General features: G+C 36.2%; 1 protein-coding gene across 3 annotated transcripts in view; it reads right to left on the reverse strand.

The window, feature by feature from the left end:
- The window catches only part of LOC105839922 (dopamine receptor 1), an 88,505-nt gene extending 72,113 nt beyond the window's left edge, over window positions 1-16,392 (reverse strand). Inside the window, exon 1 of one of the 3 annotated variants that reach the window (XM_012686572.3) lies at window positions 16,311-16,392. In XM_012686572.3, the coding sequence (XP_012542026.1) occupies window positions 16,311-16,325 (15 nt within the window). In that variant the 5' untranslated portion in view covers window positions 16,326-16,392. Of the gene's footprint in view, window positions 1-16,243 lie in introns of all 3 variants that reach the window. The other 2 variants (XM_028192273.2, XM_012686571.3) reach the window with 2 other exon arrangements.
- Window positions 16,393-22,636: the final 6,244 nt, after the last annotated feature.

Here is a 22,636-nt window from a genome sequence, read left to right on the forward strand (position 1 = left end):
GTTAAATTTTATTAAATGACTGTAACGAAAATAACCCGTGAAATCGATAATTTATTAAGGTGCTGTCGATTTTAATAAAATGGAAGTGAACTGCAAACGATTCCACAAAGTTAGATCGCTCTTGAGTAATATTAACTTCCTTGGAAAGTAATACCTACTGTAATACTGTACCATACTATATTATAGGCAATAATGAAATATAAAACTTTAATTTTATTGGAATACAAATTTCTCGGGGAAACTTTCACTTTTAAGTAAAATTGTGAAAATTAAAATTTTTCTTGCGATAACATTATCTTTCGTTTAATTTCGCGGAAAAGAAAAATTACGTGAGAAAAACGATACGCCGCATTCAGACGCGCTCGGATCCTATTCGTTATTCGTTGCACTATGCCTTTAATTATCGGAAAATTAATGAAGGTGGACACGATCGCAAACGCGGGAAAATAGATTAGGAAGGCGAGAAGATTTAAAAGACTTTGACGGGCGCATTTACCACGTCGCACGTCGCTGCGGTTGCAATTTTGTAGAGTTCCTTTTTAAAGTAAATTAACTGGCCCTTGTAAGGGCGGACGATAAACGACGATTAGCGGACGTTAACACGCGGATATATGTGAGCGGTATGGCAACAACACTCTTTTTACCCGAAACTAGGTCGATCCATTATGCTCCCGATGAGTTATCGTTCATAATACACATTAACACATTGAATCAATTTCCATAATGAAATATGATAATCAGAATAAGATAAGCAACAACGGGGGAGTTGATTAACGACACATGCGTTCAACCAATTATTTTATTATTCCAGGACTGCAGCGATCGAGGCTCGTAATTGACGGAAGTGAAAGTCGGGAAATAAGAATTCCGTGCATGATGTGGCGATTTTACATTGACGTCGTTACATTTACGTGTACACTCATCTCTCTGGTCTACTTAGAGACACATAAACCTCAAAGATGTTTCATTTAATTTGAGAGTAATTTCATTCAAAAGAAATCAATTTTTCCAGTTATAATTAATCCCTAACTGTAAGTTATATACGAAAACAATCTAGATGGGAAATTATCCGGGGCTATTAAGATATAAGATATATTATGGATCGAATCAAATTAAGGTTGCACTATCAAGAAGCCATAAACGCGATGGTGCGGTCATCGGGATAAAATTACGCTTACCCCTAGAAGAAGGTTATAGCGATCGTTGCCTCGTGCGGTTTTCAGTCCCTTTTGAGAGAGAGAGAGATCCTTCATTACAATTGACGAGATCAGGCTCCAGAATGGACGCAAATACTTCGAGTTATCCCGGATACGCGACGACAGAAATGTAGGTGATAATGAAATCCCCGCAAAAAGGGCGCTCGGGTATCACGCGATTTTATTCGTCTTCAAGTCAGTTCATGTTATACCAAGCGGTTATTAATCTCCCATCGACGTGGTGATTACAAAATACAGAATTAATAATAGTTAAAATTACACTAATTATGTTTAGAAATATTACCTGAAATAATTGAAATCGAATAATAATTTCGAAATCTCATTAATTTACGTTTCTCTAATATATTATACGAACTGCTTTAAAATTATCACGTATTCAAGGTAATCTGAAAATAGTTCGAACAGTTGCTGCATTATATCGCAGGAATATTAAACTTAATTGAAAAGCAGGAGGATTAAAGTTGGAATATCTGGAAAACAGTCGCGTCTACTCCAGTTGCATAACGTGAAAAGTGCTTCGGAAGATCATTTAATTTGTTACAGACGAGCGGGATAGATTACTCTAATTCAAAGCGGGCTGACCCCCATGCCACTTCGTAAAGCTCTCGGATCCTACAGATCATTAAGTGAGCACAAAAGCCGAGAGATGGAGGAAAAGTAATCGTGCGAAGAAAGCTGTAACTTCGATCCTCGAAGAGAGAACGGTCTCGAAGAAGAAGAAGAAGAGAGTGAAGGGTAAAAAGAACGAAGGACGACGGAGGGTGGGACCGTAAGGCAACAAATTGTGATGTGACAAACTGCTACGTGGGACTAAGAAATTTCCATTAAAGAGAAGTCAAGGAAGGAAACGAAATGAAAGATTTTGGCGATATCTTAATTGCGTCATTTATCGCGCGACCTCTTTTGCTCACGACGGTATATCCAACTTGTCGAGCAGAAACAAAACTTCTCGATAATTTAAGGTATTACTATTCCATCACAATGTTCGAGCACGCGATTAATTCCAAATTACGGAACACGACAGATATTAATATCCAGCAAAGCATTTTCCACAAGTGAAAAGTACTTTCAGCTTATAATATCATTTCTCAGTATTAAATTTTATTTCGATTGGAATTTAAAAACGAGATTAAAAGAGGAAAACGCACAGACAACGGTGAAAAATACTGCAAATTCAAATGTCCGCATTCGCATTATTGAATTTCAACGTTAATGGTGGATAGGCGTGAGGTTCCATTAGGGTTTTAATGGGTCGTAATAAGAAGACAAAACTATTTACTTCGGGAGAACTAACTCCATTAATTGGTTTACCCCATTCTGTTATAGCAATGTATCCGCCTATTTCCTCGCGTTCCATTGACTATCCTCGCCTGAATTGGGCGAAAGCTAATTCCGCCAGCAGATGTGTCTGGGGAAATGCGATTAAAGACTACGGGGTCTATCCTGCGCGCAAACGAGTTTCACGTCCGACAGTATGCAAGCGTCGTAGATAAGCAACGAGGAGATTTAACTTCTTGAACATACCCCTTTCGAACTGGTCGATAAATGCAAACGTAAAAGTTCACCCTTGGCAAAAAGACTTCTTAATCCACGCGAGTGCCGCTCTCCGGCTTTGATTTCCATCGACGTCGAAAATCAAACGGCCTGGGTTTGATGGCGTCGCAGTTGAAAATCGATAATCGAAGTTATCGGTGTCGCCGTGCGTCGCCGGATCCGCGATTAAATTAAGGAAAAGCGAATGATCCAGTTTCGGCGAAATAATCAAGAGTAATTTTGAATAAAGCCACGGGGATATACGCGACACGTAACCAATGAAGCGGATATAAGGGAAAATAAACTGCGGACGGTGCCGAAGTGAGTCGCGTGGATCGAGAGGGAACGCTCGCATTTAATGCCCTTTAATTACGTAGTCGCTGTTGATTCTAATCCCCTATTCCCGGGGCGGAACAATTAAATGACATTAACGAGACGACGAGCGGCTCCTCTGAACGTGACAGCGCGCGGTGCCCGCGGCAACTCGGTCAGTGGGAAATGATGACGCTAATACGCATTCGCAAGACGCCTGATGGCGTACTACGGATCGTGAATTAAAGTACGCGGCAGTCGCGCCCGCAGGAAGTACGCCCGCGTTAAAGTTATACAGAGCTACATGCACGAAGGCGTACACACCCCGGACCGGAAGCACACGCGCCGCCCGGCGCATAGTAATAATAATGGGATCCTGGAGTTTCCTAACGCGTCGAAAGACTCCCGGTATTCAGAGTACTCGGAGCGTTGCGCGCGATAGCGCTTATGAACGAAAGCCGGATTAGACTGACGATGAAGTTCAATTATAATATCGTTCAACAACGACGGAGAGGAAGCGGCGCCGTTCTTCCCCCCCCCTCGCAATAATTTCCGAGCGCGGAAAAAAGACGGGCGCGAATCCGAATGACTCTTGACTTTTCGTCCACCAGCTTTAACACGATGGGTAAATAAATTAAGATAATCACTATACGTGTAACGTGTCAAGAGTATTATCCTTAAAAGCTTTGTTCAATAGTACGTTTCGACCAGCACGCTAACTGGAACAATCTTCCTCACGTCCTTTTTTCCCGCAATCTCCATGCATTCCCGTGGAAAAAAATCTATGATACTTAAGTTCTGCAGGAGAAGAAAAGTCAAGTATAAAGAAAAGGCTAAAAAAAGGGGGGGGGGGGAATTCGTTTTGTACATCGACATGTCGAGGCTGTCATTTGACTGGAGTGGACAATACAACGAAATATATAGCCGAGTTACGGTAGTAAAATAGTCCGCGCACTCGTATCCGCAGTTGACAAGCTTCTGCGTCGGCGGTCTGACGTTACACAAAGGATAACGAGGGGTCTGTTAAATTGTGATTGCGTAGTTCAGGAAGTCGTTCGTAGAACAACTCTCGACCTAACAATCGCTCAAACAAATCAAAATCTAGAGCGTCGGTTTTAGTTTAAATATCACGTTAATGTTATTAAAACAAAATTTAATACATCAGATAATAATTACGAGATGCTCGTCGATAAGTAATTAATTTCGATAATCGCATTAATCCCGGCGATGTACAGATTTTGATTAAAGCGGTTTCGCAATGATTGATATCACATTTAATTAATGATCATTAATCCACGTGTAATGTCAGGAATTCATAATATGCCGATGGAATGATTCTTTAAAAATTAAATTAATAAAACAAGCGACCCTTGAAATGTACGGAAATTAATTATCCGCAGAATGGCCTTACGTAGAAAACGTCTTACTTCAGCGTCCACGCAAGTTAATATTTCGTGTATTCAAAATAAGCTGAGGAAGGTAGATCATGTATATCATCAGACGAGTAAGTTTAACGACGTGCATGTTGCGGGTACCTAAGAGCTTACATATTGAACAGCTCGTTGACCCGAGCATCAACGATATACAAAGGCTAACTAGAAACCTTTCGTGGCACTTCGATTGGCACAGTTTGCGGCTAATGATGAAACTAGGATAGGAAAGTGACCGCGAAACTTCAGACACTATGCAAAGGATGTCACACATTCTTATTTTCTTGTTTTACATTTATTAACGTTGAGTGCCACAAAATTTATTGATAAAGCACAGTTCATTAATTTCTGATGGCAACTTTGCCATGCAAAACCGCAGAAGATAAGGAGATACTTCGTTCAAAAGTAAATGATGGCGGATTCGAGCTTCACAATTTTCATTGCGCTTACGTTAAGATGATAGCAAGTATAACGCGAGGAGCAGTAAATGTTTAAGGGTATTAGGAAAATTTTATAATGCAACTTTGCCTTTCGGTGAACTTCGATGAGACTGAACATTTTCTAAATTTCATTAAGTCGCTGCGAAAGAAGCACGCCGAACGTGGAAGAGAAAATTGCAAAATGCAAATCTAGATAAATTTGTTATCGCAAAAGGCTCCCTTTGTCTAATCAAATCGTTGTTCCATTAATCGAAACCAAGTCTGATTAGGTCTTTCGTTTTACATTTGTTTCACCGCGTAATAATGTCAGTCTAATCTAATACCGGCAGACTGAGGATGCAGTTAGGGTTAGTATAGTTTCCTACGTACTCGCAATACATAGTCATTTCCTACAGGTTAGCAGGAAAATCCTGGAGGAGGCATTGCGAACTTACGAGAATTACCGGGGTGGATGTTTAATGTTGCTCGGTATGATGTAACGTGCCGCAGCAATTTTATTCAGCTTCTGCCTGACAGCAAGCAATTATATAACGATGAGAAGTGTTTTCACACTGCCAAATATTTTAACATGTGTCACACGTGATGCATTATGTCGCCAAAAGTATTCATTTTGTAAACAAACATTAAAGAAATTATTTTCTTCATGAAATCTTAGATATAATAATTGTTGTATATTAAGTAGCCCCCCTATTTTTATGGAAACAGCAAAATATCTTGAAGAACAAATATTTTAGAAGAAAATGTTCCATATAAATGTTGTATGGTCCATATAAATGAAAAAAATGGTAAAATCAATTTTTAAAAAAGTGTAATTAATCAATTTTTTTAAATAGTTTTTTTAAAGTGCATATACAGATTATTTAAAAAAATGGAATTGTATGTTTTTTTACGTAATATAATGCCTTTAATTATTATATATGTAAAGATATCAAAATAGATTTATGAAAAAATCTAATTTTATATGCAAAATTAGACAATTCATATTAATAATTTTTATATAAAAAAATGTTTCAAAAATTGATTTTATCATTATTTGTTTTCCTTAACACAAATATACAATTCTCTTGACTGAAACATTCTTCCATACTTTCATATCTTTCCTATTGGATATTTGCCTGCCAATTAAAATAGAATTCTATATAATAAAAAAATATCGCATAAAACACGTTTTAAATCAATAGAAAATTTAGTAAATCAGAATTTATTAAAGTTAAAATCAATCATCAATATAATTGTACAAGAAGTAATACTTTTTTTGGGAATTATTAATATAATCAGTTAATATAATATAAAATTGCAAAAATGTGTATAACGTAGAATATTATGGAGTAGATCTATATTGTAATATACAGAATAAATTAATATACTGGACACGATGGATTAAATGAAATAAGCCTTTCATCGTACTACGAGAATATATTTCGCGACGTTTCAGTTAACTTGACTTAATTAGTTTCTGCAATTGATTCCTAATGCTGTCAAGAGCGCAGATGATTATCTCCGACTGTTGAATCAGCTTCAATGTACTCCCTACGAGATTCGCGCAGTCCAGCACAAAGCTTGATTGGTAATTAGCAATTACTATGCAAATACAAGTGCGGCAAGAGACAGCGAGAACGCAGATGCGACGTGCATTTGCTTAGCTGATATTTACCATGATTATCCGCATATGCACAATACGCGCGCGCACACACGCAGAACTTTTTTTTCGTTCATATGCCGTTACTTTAAAAAAGGAACGGATAAGTTTGTTTAAAAAGTAAAACTCGGAATAAACATATTAAAATGTTTTATTGTAACTTTAATTGTTTTTCTTGTTAATTAAATAAAAATATCGTTTTCATTCAACAAGTTTTTTCAGTATATTATATAAAAATGTTATATTAACGTTCCAATAACTATTATTATCACCTTCAATTTATGTAGGAATAAAAGGTTAAATACACTACGCCAAACAAAAAGTATTCATTATCCACTATCCTGAGGTCAACTGTATAAAGAGAAAAATTGCGTCATAAACTTTCTTACGGCACAAAATAACCGTCTGTAAGTAACTGAAGTTGTCGATAAAATAATTCCGGGAGAAGTTAAAAAGTTTTAATATTATCGGAATCTATCGAACTCGTTTTGATACTTAATTACTTAAATTTCGTTGTTTGATTGACGTTTTACGTATAATATGTATACCCTTAACCCTTCATTGCTTTCGTTTGACAAACACATATTTTCAAAGTCTTTAACAATAAAATTTTACTAAATAAAATTCAGAAAATAATCATATAAATATAATCTAGAAGGTTGTAAAAACCAGAATGTTTCAGAATTACCTTTCACGTCACATCTATTCGATTTAAAAAAGTCAAATGAGAACTGAAAGTTTGCTTCATACGAGAGCAATAAAAGATTAAAGGAGCCTCAAAATAATTGAATACGTATTTCGATTATATATATAAAACTTGGCATATTTGTCCCGTATTTTTCGCTCGCTCTTTTTCTTTTTTCCCCCGTTTTGATTCGCGAAATTATATCGTCTATCTAGAAGAATCTATCTTAATGAAAAATTTCTTTGGATCAATTCGAGTTTTATTACATATTGAAATTTATTCCAGAATCAATGAGAAAACACCACTTGAATCACATTTTGTGAGTAACCACGCACGTATCTTGAATTAATCCTCTGCAGCATGCAACAGGCGCGGCCGGCGAACGCGGTCGAGTGTAAAGCGGAAGTAGGCTTGCGTGCAATCGCCGTGCGAATGGGTGTGCTATCAAATGGAACATTACGTTTGACCACGGTCTATTGGCGGCCACGATGCATTCGGCAGGAATTTGTCCCGGAATCCGACGTCAGCGCGCGGTGCCGCACTAATTATTTCAACAGTACCGCCGCGGCTACTGGAGAATTTTGCGACGTAAGTGGTTCGAGCTGGCACAAGCTTTTATCGATTGTTCCCGTGGGAGGAACGATTAAACGTAAACAGAGAGTTCCCCTGTTTTGGTTGACGGATAGTTTACACGTGCACCGTGGAACGGTGCAAATTGTTCGCCGTTGACAAAACGTGTTTACGGAGTTGATCGACAAAAATTCAAAGCTGAAGCTTATTCAAGGGGCATTTTCGTGCGTTGGGTTATATGCGGAATTTTTCTTAAACAAAATAAATACGAATATTGCGGCAAAAAGAACGTTTGTTTTGAAATTGTGTGCAAAACAACCTGAAAAGGGAAAAAGCTTTTTGAAAGCGAGCAATATGATGTTTCTATCCAATTTCGATTTCATGTAACATTTCATATATTATACGCGTATCGAAAACGTTGATCAATTTTATTCACCGCGAGAATGATGAAAGGATCCTCCAGAGGAGAATTGCAGATCCATTTATTATTTTCGCGAAGCTATCGCGTGCCTCGCGAACCTCCGTACTACGCATTAACATTTCTTGTCGGAGAGAAAACGCGATGGTTGGAGAATAGCCGATAAGGGTGTACCGTACCGTGGAGAAGGGCTCCATGGATCCTAAAGCGCTCTCGGGGATCGGCACACCTACCGCCTACACTTCGAGTACATCCATTACAGTCCCCATTGAAACTTGCGTGCTATACGAAATTTAGGAGAGTGTACAAACTTCCCCTTTCTAACGAAGTCGACAGAACCCTTTGACGCATATATCGATGTCCCGTATACATCCCGATCGATTATTTTCACGACACACGGTAATGTATTACGGGAGGTAATGTATGGTAAGTGTCAGTGCCATCGTGCGAGATGGAAGGAGGCCTTCGCCCCCGGAAAAATCCCTCCCCTCCCCACCGATCTAAATTCGTTTAGAATAATTCCAGGGAAACGCCCGGGGAGGGGAAAAAAAAAACGAGGAGTCTCGCGGATGGCAGGGTACATTCCATCCGCCCTTGTCAGAACGCGAATCTCGAGAGGGATCGAAGAGGGCCGCGAGCGGTGGTCGGAATTTCTTGGGAGATGGAAGACTTCCGCGCGCGCGGAACTCGAAGATCGCGATCGCTAATTACATTGTTACATGTTAGCGGCGGGTTAAACAAAACTACCGGGCGAGATATGGGATATTCCGCGGCCGCGTTTCGAGATTAAAGTGCACCGATAATCCGCAAAACATACATACACATCGTGAAAATTCTGCTCGGCGGCAAGAAAAAATCTCCGCTATTCACCATTAAAACGATTTTCATGACGTAATTTTGCGGAGTAGCGTTATGGAGGATAAATATTGTGCGGGTTTGTTGTTCGTAAAATAAAATCAATCACGCTTTTCCGACTGATTTGGATTAAACTAATAATTTCATGTGTTGCAGCTGTGCTGGTGAAATTGTAATTTTCTCACGACACTGTTATTGAGAGCGTCTTCTAAGACTGAACATTTGGATCTAGCGCGATATCTTAAAAGCATTGCTGAAATATACTCCTAAGAAAAAGGAGAAACTGTGCGAGTAAAGTTTTCCCCCAATCCAAATCCGATTTATCCCATAGATCCGATAGGATCTGCCGCACGGAAGCACCGGGAAAACCCTATGAAATTCGGGAAGAAATTTCACTCCGTCTAAATGAGAGTATTTTGAGGGTCTTTATGTAACTCGAGGCATCTCCCTAAGAACGGATATCTTGTTAGTTCATTCGAATTCAAAATAATATGTTATTTTTGTGATTGCTTTGGGTTTGAACATTTTAACTTTATCTTTACAAACAAATTGTCCCTTGAGCCTATCAAAACAGTGCCCAATGTTTGATCGTAATAAAAAAATTATAACAATTTTAAGAATATATAAAAATATTGAGAAAATATTATAATACAATATCATTGATTTTCAAAGAGTTTTATTAAAAAATTCCAGGCAAAATTAGGAAATTTTTTAATCCAGTTTTAAAATAAATTAATTTTTAATAATAATAATATATATATACTTTTTGAAATCATATAATCACAAAGAAAAGCCACTTAAGTTTTGCATATTAGATTTGAGAAAGTACTAAATAGAAATAATATAAACTAAATAATGATCTGTCCGCAATATGCAAACGTCAGTGAAAGAACAGAATTTTTTCAAAAGCTGATTAATTACACAACAATGTACACTAATTTTTTTCAATAAAAACGCACAAGAGAATATACGTGGACGTGTGTACCATATTTATAGCTCGCTTTTGTATTATAAAGAAAAAAAAATGATCAGAGAAGCAATTAATTTCATCAGAAAAAAAGCTAAAGTTTAAATTTGATTAAAAGTGAAATTTCAAAAATTTCTCCGAGTGCCAATAAAATCCCAACAATCCATGTATAATTTTTAAAAATAACTTTAAAGATAAAAAATAAATTCCCTTTCTCGGATTTTCCCAGTAATAATAAAGATTATTTTCACATATCATTTAAAATAAATTAATGTGTCAAATATATATAAAAAATAATTGTATATATAACTTACATCAAAATTACATTAGTGCCTCAATATTCAATTATAACTACAAAACAGACTTTCTTTTTAAATCATACAAAATATTACTATTTTAAATAAATAAAATTATTTCTAGTGTCATAGAATTATTTAATGGTATTCCTCTATAATAAATAAAAATTTGCCACGCACATTCGTCACATTTTTAAAATTAACGTTTACGTGAAAAACATCGGAGATATTTATTGCACCTCAAACGATCAGTTCGTTCGGTTTAAGAAAATTCTGCAAGAAACGCAGAGACAGCTCTTCAAACTTTTCTTGGAAATTTCATTCTAAACGTATCCCTCGCCATTGAGAGTTGGCAATGCGAGAAACTTTCGCAGTAAAATGAGAACTTGAAAGACGTAGACGTCACCTCCTCGCGGGAATACGCGTTCACTGCATCTGTTTTCGCAAAACGATCGCCGATGTAAGCGAGACTTGTTGAGAACTCGCGGCATCTCCTCGAGGGACAGGAAAATTCGCCGGATTAAAATTCGGCCGGGACAATCTCCGGCGTGCCGGCGAATATCAAGGGGTACGGGCGAATTCCGCTCCGTCTGCGTCAAAAGGAGAATTCCCGCGTCCGGTCGTGGCGCGCGCGGGCCGAAGTTCCTCCTCGGTGGAAAATCCGAAACTCGACGGTCGCGAATCGCGGAAACGTTCCGTGCAGAGATTAAACTTCGCTTCCGCGCCATATCACGACGTTAAACTCCCCTTCGACCTCGTCGTGGGAATCGAGTAGTTGACTTTCCAAGCTACGGCACTTGAGCAACTGTCACAATATACGGAACTATCCACTTTTTTGATTGCATTGTGAAAAGAAATTCTTTCCTTACTTCGCCGCGAAGACGTTGATACTCGCTAACGTGGAGCAGCTGTGTGCGGCCGGGAAAGTTTTTAATGCGCTCGAATGCCATAAAAGAAGGTCACACTTAGGATACCCGCCGCTTACACTTGAGACAAGTAAAACGATCACGCTGACCGCTAAGTGCTTTTTAATTGGTACTACGCTTAGCACTTTTTAATAAGACCGTATTTGCATAAAACTGTAAGTAATATTAACCTGGCAGAAATTATAAGATCGTAATCGCGCGACTCTTGATTTTACCGAAGTTTCATTCCTACTTTTTCTCTCATGCATGTCGAATGTCGTTTTTGTAAATATAAAAAAAAAAAAAAACTTTATACTTTCAAACTTTGCCATATGTGCTCACATTGCGAATTCCTATTATTTCCTTACGAAATTTCTCGTGCGTCCGCCGCAACATACATTTAGTGACTGCAGGTTCAATTTTCAAACTTGTGTTTTCTGGGTAACGAGATACACTGCGGGGATATGCATTGCAAACGTAATACATAACGTTACGATGTTTTGCGGTCCACCGAGTACAAACAAAAACACTTTGCTTTTAGTGCCGTATGGAAGTTTTAATGAGCATTTTGTTGGATGCGAAGGGAGCACACTAATTTGTTTGTCGCGACATCAAAGAGCCCAGTCAATAAACATTCTTTTCGATATTTGGTCGTATCATCGCGTGATACAACCATTTAGGACTTCCAGTTTAAATAGGGTTTTCAAAACATTCCGGCTAAATTAGCAAAATACTTGGAATTCAATATCAATCAAATTTCGAAAATTTCAGGATTGCAAAATTCAGCGTTTAGTATTTGTTATTTATAAAATAATTATGTTTATTTAAAAATCTTACTAGAATAACTTTTCAAAAAAAGTTCTTATTTGATGTCGCATTGCGTTTGGTACTATTGTAGACACATGCCAATGCTGTTTGTGCTGTGTCAGAAATCAACTTGGGGATGCTACTTCAGATGCATTATTATGTCTAAAGTTATTTTTTCAAAGCCAAAAAATAGAATAAGAAATCATTTCTGTTTTTTATGTCATAAGTTTCATGTTTTACTTATAATCACTTATTTACTTTATTTTAACTAGTTTAATGATAACTTTAATATAAATTGTTATTCAAATCGCAATATTATTTTTGTTCCCAGCGATTGAAAAAATTAATAAACAACTTCTTTATATGTTGACTAGTCTGATTGGTTACATGACAATCTATCAAAAATAAATTTGCCAGAGTAGTTGTTCATTAAATTATTATTGTTATTATACTTTGAAGATATTATATTTTCTCTTTTATTTATAATACATATAGTTTACGTACATTAAATACATAAAAAGTCTTATTCAATTAAAAGTTATTTTTGTTCTGATTAAAGAACTTACATTTTACAATTCTTAGTCAAGTAATTAAAATAATTTTTTAAAAATATGTTTAAAAATTATCAATTTTCATTTATAATTTTCAACATTTATTTCCATAAAATGTCATAAATGTTAAATTTTATTTTATTTTGTCAGATTTTTATAAATCACCTTTTGTTTCATTTTAATTTCTATTTGAAAGGTATTAATAATTTAAATGTTATAGATCCGATTAAGAATATAAATATATTCATTTGTCTATAATAGCATTAATAAAGTAATTTAAATAAATATTTTTCTTATTCTTTGTTTACACATAATCCTGAGGCAATCCCGATATCACCAAATTGTCTCGAAATTGGAAACCCTAGTTTTAATATAAACAATTAATAATTTCTACTCACTTAGTAACTTGAATTTAATTACAATTGTATGCCACATAATGGATATTCATCACGATTTGTGTTCCACGATGTCACAGCTCCTCGTATCTATATCACTCAGATAATTTTCGCATTCGAAATGAGCTTCGTACTTCTTTGCACGCGAGACATTAAACGCACGCAAGTTATTCCGCTTTAAATGGCGCTCAGAGAAAATGTTGCGAGATGGGAGGCATTTTAAAAACATTCCTGTAATTGCTTTTAATGGACCGACATTACGGCCATAATTCCCACCATCGAGAGACGATGGGCTCTTTTATCTCCTTATAATTTAAAAATCATTTTGAAAATCTCGGATCGCGCAAACTGCCCGAAACACATCGCGGATCCCGGCTTCATTTCACCTAATGTGGCTTACGAATAAGTAAGCCCTGATCCATAATGAATAAAGTTTTCAGCAGAAAATTGTAAAATGTTCGCGATTGTTTTTCAGTTATAGAACTCTAAAACATTTAATTCCGCCCTCGAGAGCACGAACCAACCGGCACGTGCAGCGACATTCAATGCGCCACTCGGTATATCGGCGCTCTATCCGAAAGTTTGGACTTTCAGCGGATTAATCCCGTCGATTCCGAGTCGCGAGCGTGTCCAACCCGTCCCCCTCTCGAGCGAGCGAGCGATTAGAGATTCCAGGTGAATACCAGCCTCGGCTGTTTGAAGGCTCTCTGAAACTTCGCCCCGGTGCTGTGGAGAGTAATTCTTACGACTCGCCATGCCCGCGGAATTCGGCGACCCGCGCAATCTGTGAAAAAACTCGGCGTCTCTTTCTCCCTTTTAACCGCCCTCCCGCGAAATTGAATTGCCATCGCTGAAGAAGTACACGATTTTTGCACTCATCCTCATCCACGGGAAAAGAAGGAACTTACGCATACGTCTGCGAGTACTACGAGACTGTAACTTACTACTTACATTGCACAATTTTACGGAGACGATCTTTATGGCGACCATTTCAATGGAAGATAAACTTTTATACCCATGATCACGATAGTTTCCCGATTCCGGCTTATTGCCTTTTGTAAAAACGATTACGGAGGATAATAATCGTTGTGCGCGCGTTAATCCATTGCGGTCCTAATTATCTCTCGCAAACGAGCGGGAATCACGCATCTTGTTCATTGTTCTCAATTTAATCTAATAAGCATAATTTATACTATATTGCAAATATACTTTTGAGATCGCCATTAAATCTTTTAAATAATAAAAACTTCTGTATTCGTAGAGAGAAATGTTTATTTTTTTGCGAAATTTAATGGAGATTTATTAATCTCAAAGGCAGTTTGCAAACAATCATGCACTGATTCGAATGCAGTTCAAAACTGTGCAAAACTATTGCAAAGCATTATGTCGAGTCGAGTTTCAACAAGGACTGTAAAGGATTAACGTGTTAAATATTAATATTGACAATGCTATATGCTATCGACATCAGAAAGTTTCTATTTTAGTATCGGATATGTTGCGCTTGAAAGTTTGTTGTATATAAGCCAAATATTGCCATCTCTCTACAAAACTTTATACGGCCAATGTAGAAAATTTTTTTATACTTATATATTAAAATTATTTTTTTAATAATATTTTTATATTCTTGATATTGATTTTAGAAAATATTTCTCCAATATGAGTTATTAGAAAGACAATTTCTTGCAGTTTTTTTTTTTTTTTCGGAAAATAAATTCTTTCAAACGTATGTGCGTTTTCTTATAAAATAATTATAAGCATGCAATAAGAATTTAAAGAGATTAAGTTTTCTTTAATATTCTTCTCATAAGTATAAAGTATTTCTAATTTATGTTAAAGATTTTGTCAATTCTATATCTATCCCGCAGTGATTATGACAAGGGCATGCAAATTACATCACAGTATGCAGATAAGCGATAATATAAATTAAATATAACTAGAGGATAGGTATTTAACTTTCTTAAAATTGAAATACGCTTTTCCCCTTTCTCTATAGACTCGGTCTACATTTTCTTCGGCCAATCATTGATAATCAATCTACCGGAGAACGTGATAGGGAAATTAGCATTATCGTGACGATAACGACCGAAATATACGAGAACCTGTTGCAGCGATAGAAAAGCCGCCCTCGCAGTAACTCCGATTCGCGAAATCCTCCATAAAGTTCTGCGTGTCGTGCGTCTCTCGGAGAAGTTCCAATTTTAAAGATTTTAAAATACCCTTGAAAAATATTCGGAAAGTTCGTAAAATCCGTACCGAAAGGAATCTAATTCCAATTTTAATATAACTTATTCCTTTCGAATAAAAATTTTCATTCTGTCCTCAAAATGATGGTACCGTTCACGGTGAGGTCTTTAATCGCAAACTTCGCCGACGGGACAATTTTTCGTCCAGTTTATCTAGTCGTCAGATCTCATGCAGGTAATGCATTCTTTTTTCTTTCACGAAACTCACCGAGCTGATAAAAATTTAATTTTATCACCCCCGACATCGGCTCGGTTATGATTCTCGTACGATTAGGCCTTTATGCCTCGTAAATTAAAATTTCCATCGTCAGCGTTATCTTACGGGTTATTTTTACCCGCGAACTATTTCACCGGTGAACGAATCGATTTTCTCTGCAGGCCCGGCATCAAATTTCACGATGTTAAAAACGGCAGTGTAATTTGCGGTTGCAATTTGCGAAACTCGAGACGCAACGGTATCCGTCGCACTCCCGATACCGTAAAACCACGAAACAACTAGTGGCACAGTGAGAAAATTATTTTTCCTCGGGCACAATGTCTTGGTGGTCGTCCCTTAATGACGCCGTCTATTCTTTCCTCTCAGCTCAGCGGCGAAACGAGAGGTCCTCCGGTTTTTCTTCATTCACTTCCGCCCTTAAAAATAATCCCAAAATATACCATCGCGTCGCGGCACATAAACACGTGAAATTTCATGCCGGTCGCTCACATCACTGGCTTGATACTCGCGTACTCGCACTCGGAAACCGTGTGTCCTATTCGCGTCTCCCCGTTTTTCCCTCAAAATCGGATTCTTCGCGTAGCGGAACCGCGCGCGCGGGGTTAAGGAAACGGAAGGCGAAAGAGGGGGTGGGGGATGATAAAATAAAAGATTTTGCTCATGCTGTTTCGTGCTGAAAACGAAAAATGAGAAACTGAAACGTAAAAAGATCGCCGGCGCACACTCATCATGCACAGGGACTATCATTTGAGTGTATATTCACGATTCTCGGCGGTCGTCCTGTTAACGACGGGGTGGTAGTGGTAGTGTCTGGGTACATCGTCGCTCACCTGGGGTAGAATCATGACGTGCGGCAGCTGGCGCGCCTCGCCGCGCACTGACTCTCCCGCACGCCCCCGAGAGCGGGCGACGCGTTCTCCACGGCGCGCGCCCCCGGCCGAATCCGCCCCCGCCAACCCTCTCAGCATCCACCACCTCTTGTACGACTTACCCCGTGCGCCATTCCCCTTTCTCTTTCCCCGCGACTGGAGGAGGAAGAAGAGAGAAAAAAAAACTCCTTCTCCTCTTCCTCGCCACGGAGGAGGGGGAGGGGGATAGGGGGTGAAACAGCTATGAGATGTCGAGCGAGACATGCGGCCGCGTGCGAAAGGCGACCATAATTGCGAGCTGTTTCCAGATGTTCGATTGTTAAACCAAACAAGGTACTACAAAAGGATTTGACTAACAAAGATTTCGAGATTTCGCGAGATAAAATGAGACGAGTGTGCTACATACAACACGGCGATTTACACGTGCATTTTTATTAAAGTAGATTAACTTTAATCTCGCTTCAACTTACACTTTATCTTTTACTAGTTTCTAAGAATCGGAATGAGCTAAGAGAAGTAAGTTAAACCAAGATTAAAATCAATTTATATTGGTATAGGCGGACATAAAACATTCAAATTCTTCGGAAACTTCAATCTCTCTAACCGCCATGACATTTTTAAGGCTAGAACTTTAACGTTAATTTCCATTTATAATTGGAAATTGATAATTAAAAAATAATGGTATTCTCAGAAATAATTACCTGATTTAGTAATAGAAGGAAATCAATACATAAGTAACACCCCCTTTATTACTTAAAAACTAAATATTGCATTAATGGAAACATGTTTTTAGATAATTAATTAAAGAAATAAAAACGCAATTCTTTTTCTTACATACTAGACACCACAGACGCGCGTTTCGCGCGTCCTAGTCGACATTTTATCTTATATTTCTAAGAAATAAATTGCAATAATAATTATATAGATAGCTATCTATACAAATTATTATTATTTGTTAATTCAATAAATTCAGCCTCTAACGCAATAGAGAACATCGCAAAAAACAACAACATTTCGGTACATTCGACTATCAATTTCACGCCTTATTATTAATAAGGTAAAATGCGAGGAAATTAAGATCAATAACGTTAGAAAGAAAATAATTTTTTAACAATCAGCTTAGAAGCGCTCCGTTTAATTCAAAGTTTTCAGGCGCGCATAAATAATTTGTAATGATAACAAATACCTAGTATATACATACGAACATTTGATTGATTATGAACAAACTTTGCTTGGAAGTCGTTGTTTTGTTGCCTGTTGGTTGATAGCGGTTGGTAAAGTGTGGTTAGTTAATAGTTGTCGGTTAGTGGCGGTCGGTTGGAACCGGTTGTTTAGGAAAGCAAAATGAATAATTCTTCTAGCGACTGCTTCTGTAACTGTGCCAAAATGCACAAATGCGAAGAGCGTCTCGAAGAACAATAACATTTAAAAAAATATTATTTTTTAATAATTTAGGCGCGTAAGCGTTTACTGCAAAGTACAATGTTTTTTAATATATTAAACATCGCACGCATTTCACGGATGCTATTTAGTTTTTTACTTCTTACTTTAAAAATCAATTGCAATGATAATGGTATAGATAACCATTTATACAAATTATTATTTGCTGATTCGATGACAACTTTTTAACGACGTTAGTTTAACAACAGAAATGTAAAAGCTTCTGAGAATCATCATATATATTAACCTATAAATATTTTGTACAAACTCATATTAAAGAAAAAAAAAATAGAAAAATGTAACCTACTACATCAGTTTGGGATCCAATTTCACAGACATTCATTTTTAGTTACGAAAACAATTATAAATATAAACAAAATATAAAACAGTATTACAAAAATTATACCATCTGATATAAGTAGCACTTTTTGATTTATTAAAAAGGAAATCTTATAATTTTTCTAATTTCATTTGTTTCCAAAATTCTGTTTTTAGCTTTTATTTAAGAAATACTATTTAAAAAGTGACGCGTCAGTATTAGTGATCTTCTATAAAATATTGTACAAATATAGAATTCTTAAACAGAGAGCGATGAGTTATGTCATTCTTATCATGTTATATGAAGAATAGTCCAAGTGACGAAAAAAAAAAAAGAAAAAGAAACAGAATAACGATACAAAACGATAAAACGCATAATTTGGAATTCATTGCACAATGTCGCGTTATGTATGTGTGAGCGATCCATCATTTTTCACGAACGATTCTGACGTGGACGTTGCCGTAAAAAGAAGGCACGTCTGATAGACTCGACACACCAGAATTCTTAATACTTGCTATGTTCTTGCGTACACAGTACACGTATTTCTGAATACGGCGTGGATCTCACGGTAAGAAATTTAATCACGTTATGATCGAATATGTTAAAAGCTCTCAAATCAGCGCTAGATTTCAGGAAGCTTGATAACATATTCGTATCGGAACTGATAATCTCATCGAAGTGCTGCTGGTGCTCTCAAAATGCATTTAGAGTGCGCGATATAAATCCACGTCTCCAAGGTAAATCGCCGATACGTCACACCGATCTTTCCCATGCAAAAAGCGAGGATTACCGGATACACGACGTCTACGCGCCGATAGATGGATAGACATCACGTTGCGCGTCGCATGGGGGGAAAAAAAATTGATATATGTCTGTAGTTACGCAGCAAGATCAACTTGCGACGGTGTCTCTCACCGACATGCTGAATCCCAATGATTTGTCTTGCTCAACAAATTACGAAACCAGACAATAAATAGTCTAATGGTATCGAGACCTTAATTTCTCCGTTCGATCAGGAATCCTTGCTGCGACACGAAAGCTCATTTCGAAAGGTATAACAAAAAAATGGGCCGTGCTTTATTCGGTTGCCAGGGGGGAAAAAAATTTAGCTCCATGCCACACGCTATGAATAGATATCAGGAACATATTCTCAGCGTACAAGCACGCTGACGGTCTCGAGACATTGATCCGGAACCGGTAACATAAACCCTCTAGTTATTCGAAAATTTGTATTTCCGAAGATATCCTATGTTCTGTTCAATAACTATGAACAAGTAAAAATTTCCTGCATTATTTTCAAATGTGAAATATGTAAAAGATACATAGAGATTTCTCAATTAAAGTTATAAATAGAATTATAAATATCAACTTAATTAATTTAGCGCACGGACATTATCCGTAGCAACAAAAGGTAGGACTTTGTATCTGCCTTCGTAATAAATCCTGCCTTTATTACCTATAAAACCCCAACGCAAAGACTCCCCCCCCCTCTCTCTCTCTCTGTCTCTCTCTGGTAGAGGAACACTCGTCAATTAATTAAATTAAGGCAATTAATTGAACGTTTTCTAAATGGGACTAAATGAGAAGGCAATAACATAATGCGTCTTAATCTTGTTGAAACGAGTATCAGATTTTTTACGATTGAAATAAAGATAAATAAGGAAAATTGAGAGAGCTGTTTCTAAATATTCCAGGTACATACATATATAAGTCTAGTCGCAACTCTAGTCGATCGGAATATTTCTTTGGTGTCTCCACGCTCGAGAATTAATGTTCGCAAGCCCTCGGAACGGATGTCGATAGCAGAACTAATGCACGGGATCAAGAGTGAAATTAGTCCGCTCGTTGAGTCGCGAGGTTCGCTCGCTCTGCTCCGGATTCTAAATCCGCGGTTACGTTTTCCTTTGCCGTTCGGTAAAATCTGTTCTGTACACGTTGCTTCGTATATCAGTTTATATATTGTCCTCGATACATTTCCCCCCCTGGCTCCTCATCCGCCCTGTTAAATTTTATTATGTCGCAAATCGAAACAGTCGGCCGGGGCCGAGCAATCAAGAAAAATCGATACGCCAAACGAAGCTACGCTTCTGCCCCGCGGTCGTCAAATATTCAACTGGCAGCGTCGGGGCTTGATAATCGCAAATAAGACAGCGTACACGACGTGTTATATTCATAAATGCCAGTTATATTCGACTATGCATAATTAAAATTCCATAAAAAGACCGCACACATTACGTTTAACTTCACGCGCGCGACAAATCTTTCCTTTCCTATAGTCATATGTCTTTACTGGCTAATACGATTAAATGCTCTTAAACTATATTTATATCACATTTAATTCTATATTTATGTGATATTTAATTCTTTCAGATAAGAGTATGAACTAATATACGAAGCTGAGACAAAACGTTGAACGTATTGCTGTATGCCTGATGGCTTGTTTCGCGTGATTACATGTCTAGTAAACAATGAAATATTGTTCCGCGGCAGTCAATAGACTTAAAGGGTACCGAGTCAGAACGTGTAACAGGAAAAATCGGACGACGAGAAGAAACTTCGCCTATACGGACTCTCAACGAGATTTCCCAATCTTTGAAAACCCGACGCGAGTGTTTTTCCGTGTTATACTTTCACGCTCCAAATCGTTCTCCGCGTCGCGTTTTCGTACCTGCCGATGAAATACTCGCATTTTCCTTGAGTCTTGCCAAGTGTACGCGACATTTCGCATTTTAGCCGGGCAAAACACGATTTTCGAGTGAGACCAAGGCAAATGACAGCTCGATATGCTGTTCAAAAACAGTATTGTTCGAAAAGCTATTTCTCATCGATCAAAATACACAAGAGATTATTAAAATGACATCTCTTATCAATTTTAATTAGATGCATATTTCACAATTATTATTTCCTATGGTATATAAATTTGAAAAAATAATAGTAGAGAAAGGTTACCAAATATTGACAAGTGTGCACAATAATGCACATGCACTGATAAGTCACGGTAATTTAATCCGTAAATAAATTATTTATCCACAATTGATTATTAATTATATATAATTAATTCCTTGCAATTAGTCACTTATAAAATATGTATTCGCGTCATTTTCATTTGAAAATAATATCGAGCACTTTTACGACAAATATAGAAATTACGCATAAGCTTTACTTGATAATCAATTATTTTTATCAGTCGTTTTATCCATTATACAATCAATTTTTCTTTTTTCTTTATCTATTTCTACACGTACAATATAAAGTTAGCACTAAAGTGTTTGCAAAAAATAAATGATTAATATTCTTAGAAAACTAAATAAAGAATAAGGGTTGTGAACATGGAACGTAATTTTTCAAGTATTAAATATGAATAGGTACAATTTATTAACATATCTGACGAATATAGCAAATCTGATAAAATCATAATCTATTAAATATTCTACAGATATACATTCTTTCAAATTAATCGTATGTTGTCATAAGATAAATTCTATAATTTATGATTCAAGCTAAAAATAGAAATCGATACTAAATATGTGTGTATGCTTACTAAAAGAATTATTTACAAAAATCAAAAAATTTTACTTGATAAAAAATCGATTTATTTGCAAACTTCTAACTAAATATTTATCGAAATAAATTAATACCTTTCATTGATAAAAAATCGTTTTAAATATAGAAAAATATTTGCTTGATAAAAAATTTTACAATTAACAAAAAAATGTTAAACTTAAAGAAATTATAAAACTGTTAGACATAGATATTCGTAAATAGTATAAAATTTAATATACTGCATTGTTAAAATATTTTATTTACTTTTATTTCAAAGCTCAATTTTGGGGTTTATTTTCAAAATATATTTATTACGATTTCACAAAAACATGATTAAAACAGTTCATAATGCCGCGCATTTAATATTATTAATAATTTTTTAATTACAAAAAATAAAACATCGCCGCGTTTATCTGTTAACAATGGCGCGTACGACTTATTCAAGCTTGTATCTATACTAACAGAATATTTAGTTGTTTAAACCAAAAACTTCTATTTAAAAAAGTGTATAATTCTTTTCACTAAAAAGAAATAATTTATTTATATTTACAAAATAATTTATTTACATCTTGCTTATTTTTAAAACAAGTAGATTTTTATTCAATTTTATTTATAATGTTATATTAAAAATTTTATATTTTATATTTAAATTAATTTTCTTTATTCGTTTTTTTTACAACATTTTCAAACAAAGACATCTTTTTTAAATTAAAAAATTAAATTTAAAATATTTTAAATTTATAAATGTATTTTTTCAATCAAACAAATATTTCTTTTATTATATTTTGGAGAAACATATTCAATAAAACGTATTTCTTTTTGTTTCTTTTAACAAATATTTTTCTCTGTGTACATTTGGAGTCAATATTGATTTACGAGCAATTGACATAACATTGTTTGATATAAGAAATGAAAGTACTGGATGGCAACGATGACGTGATAAAAATATGGAATTGTAAGTCAATAATCAAGATAGGCTTATAAG

The sequence above is a fragment of the Monomorium pharaonis genome, chromosome 1 (genome assembly GCF_013373865.1).
Source record: "Monomorium pharaonis isolate MP-MQ-018 chromosome 1, ASM1337386v2, whole genome shotgun sequence".
In the NCBI taxonomy this organism is placed as follows: Eukaryota; Metazoa; Arthropoda; class Insecta; order Hymenoptera; family Formicidae; genus Monomorium; species Monomorium pharaonis.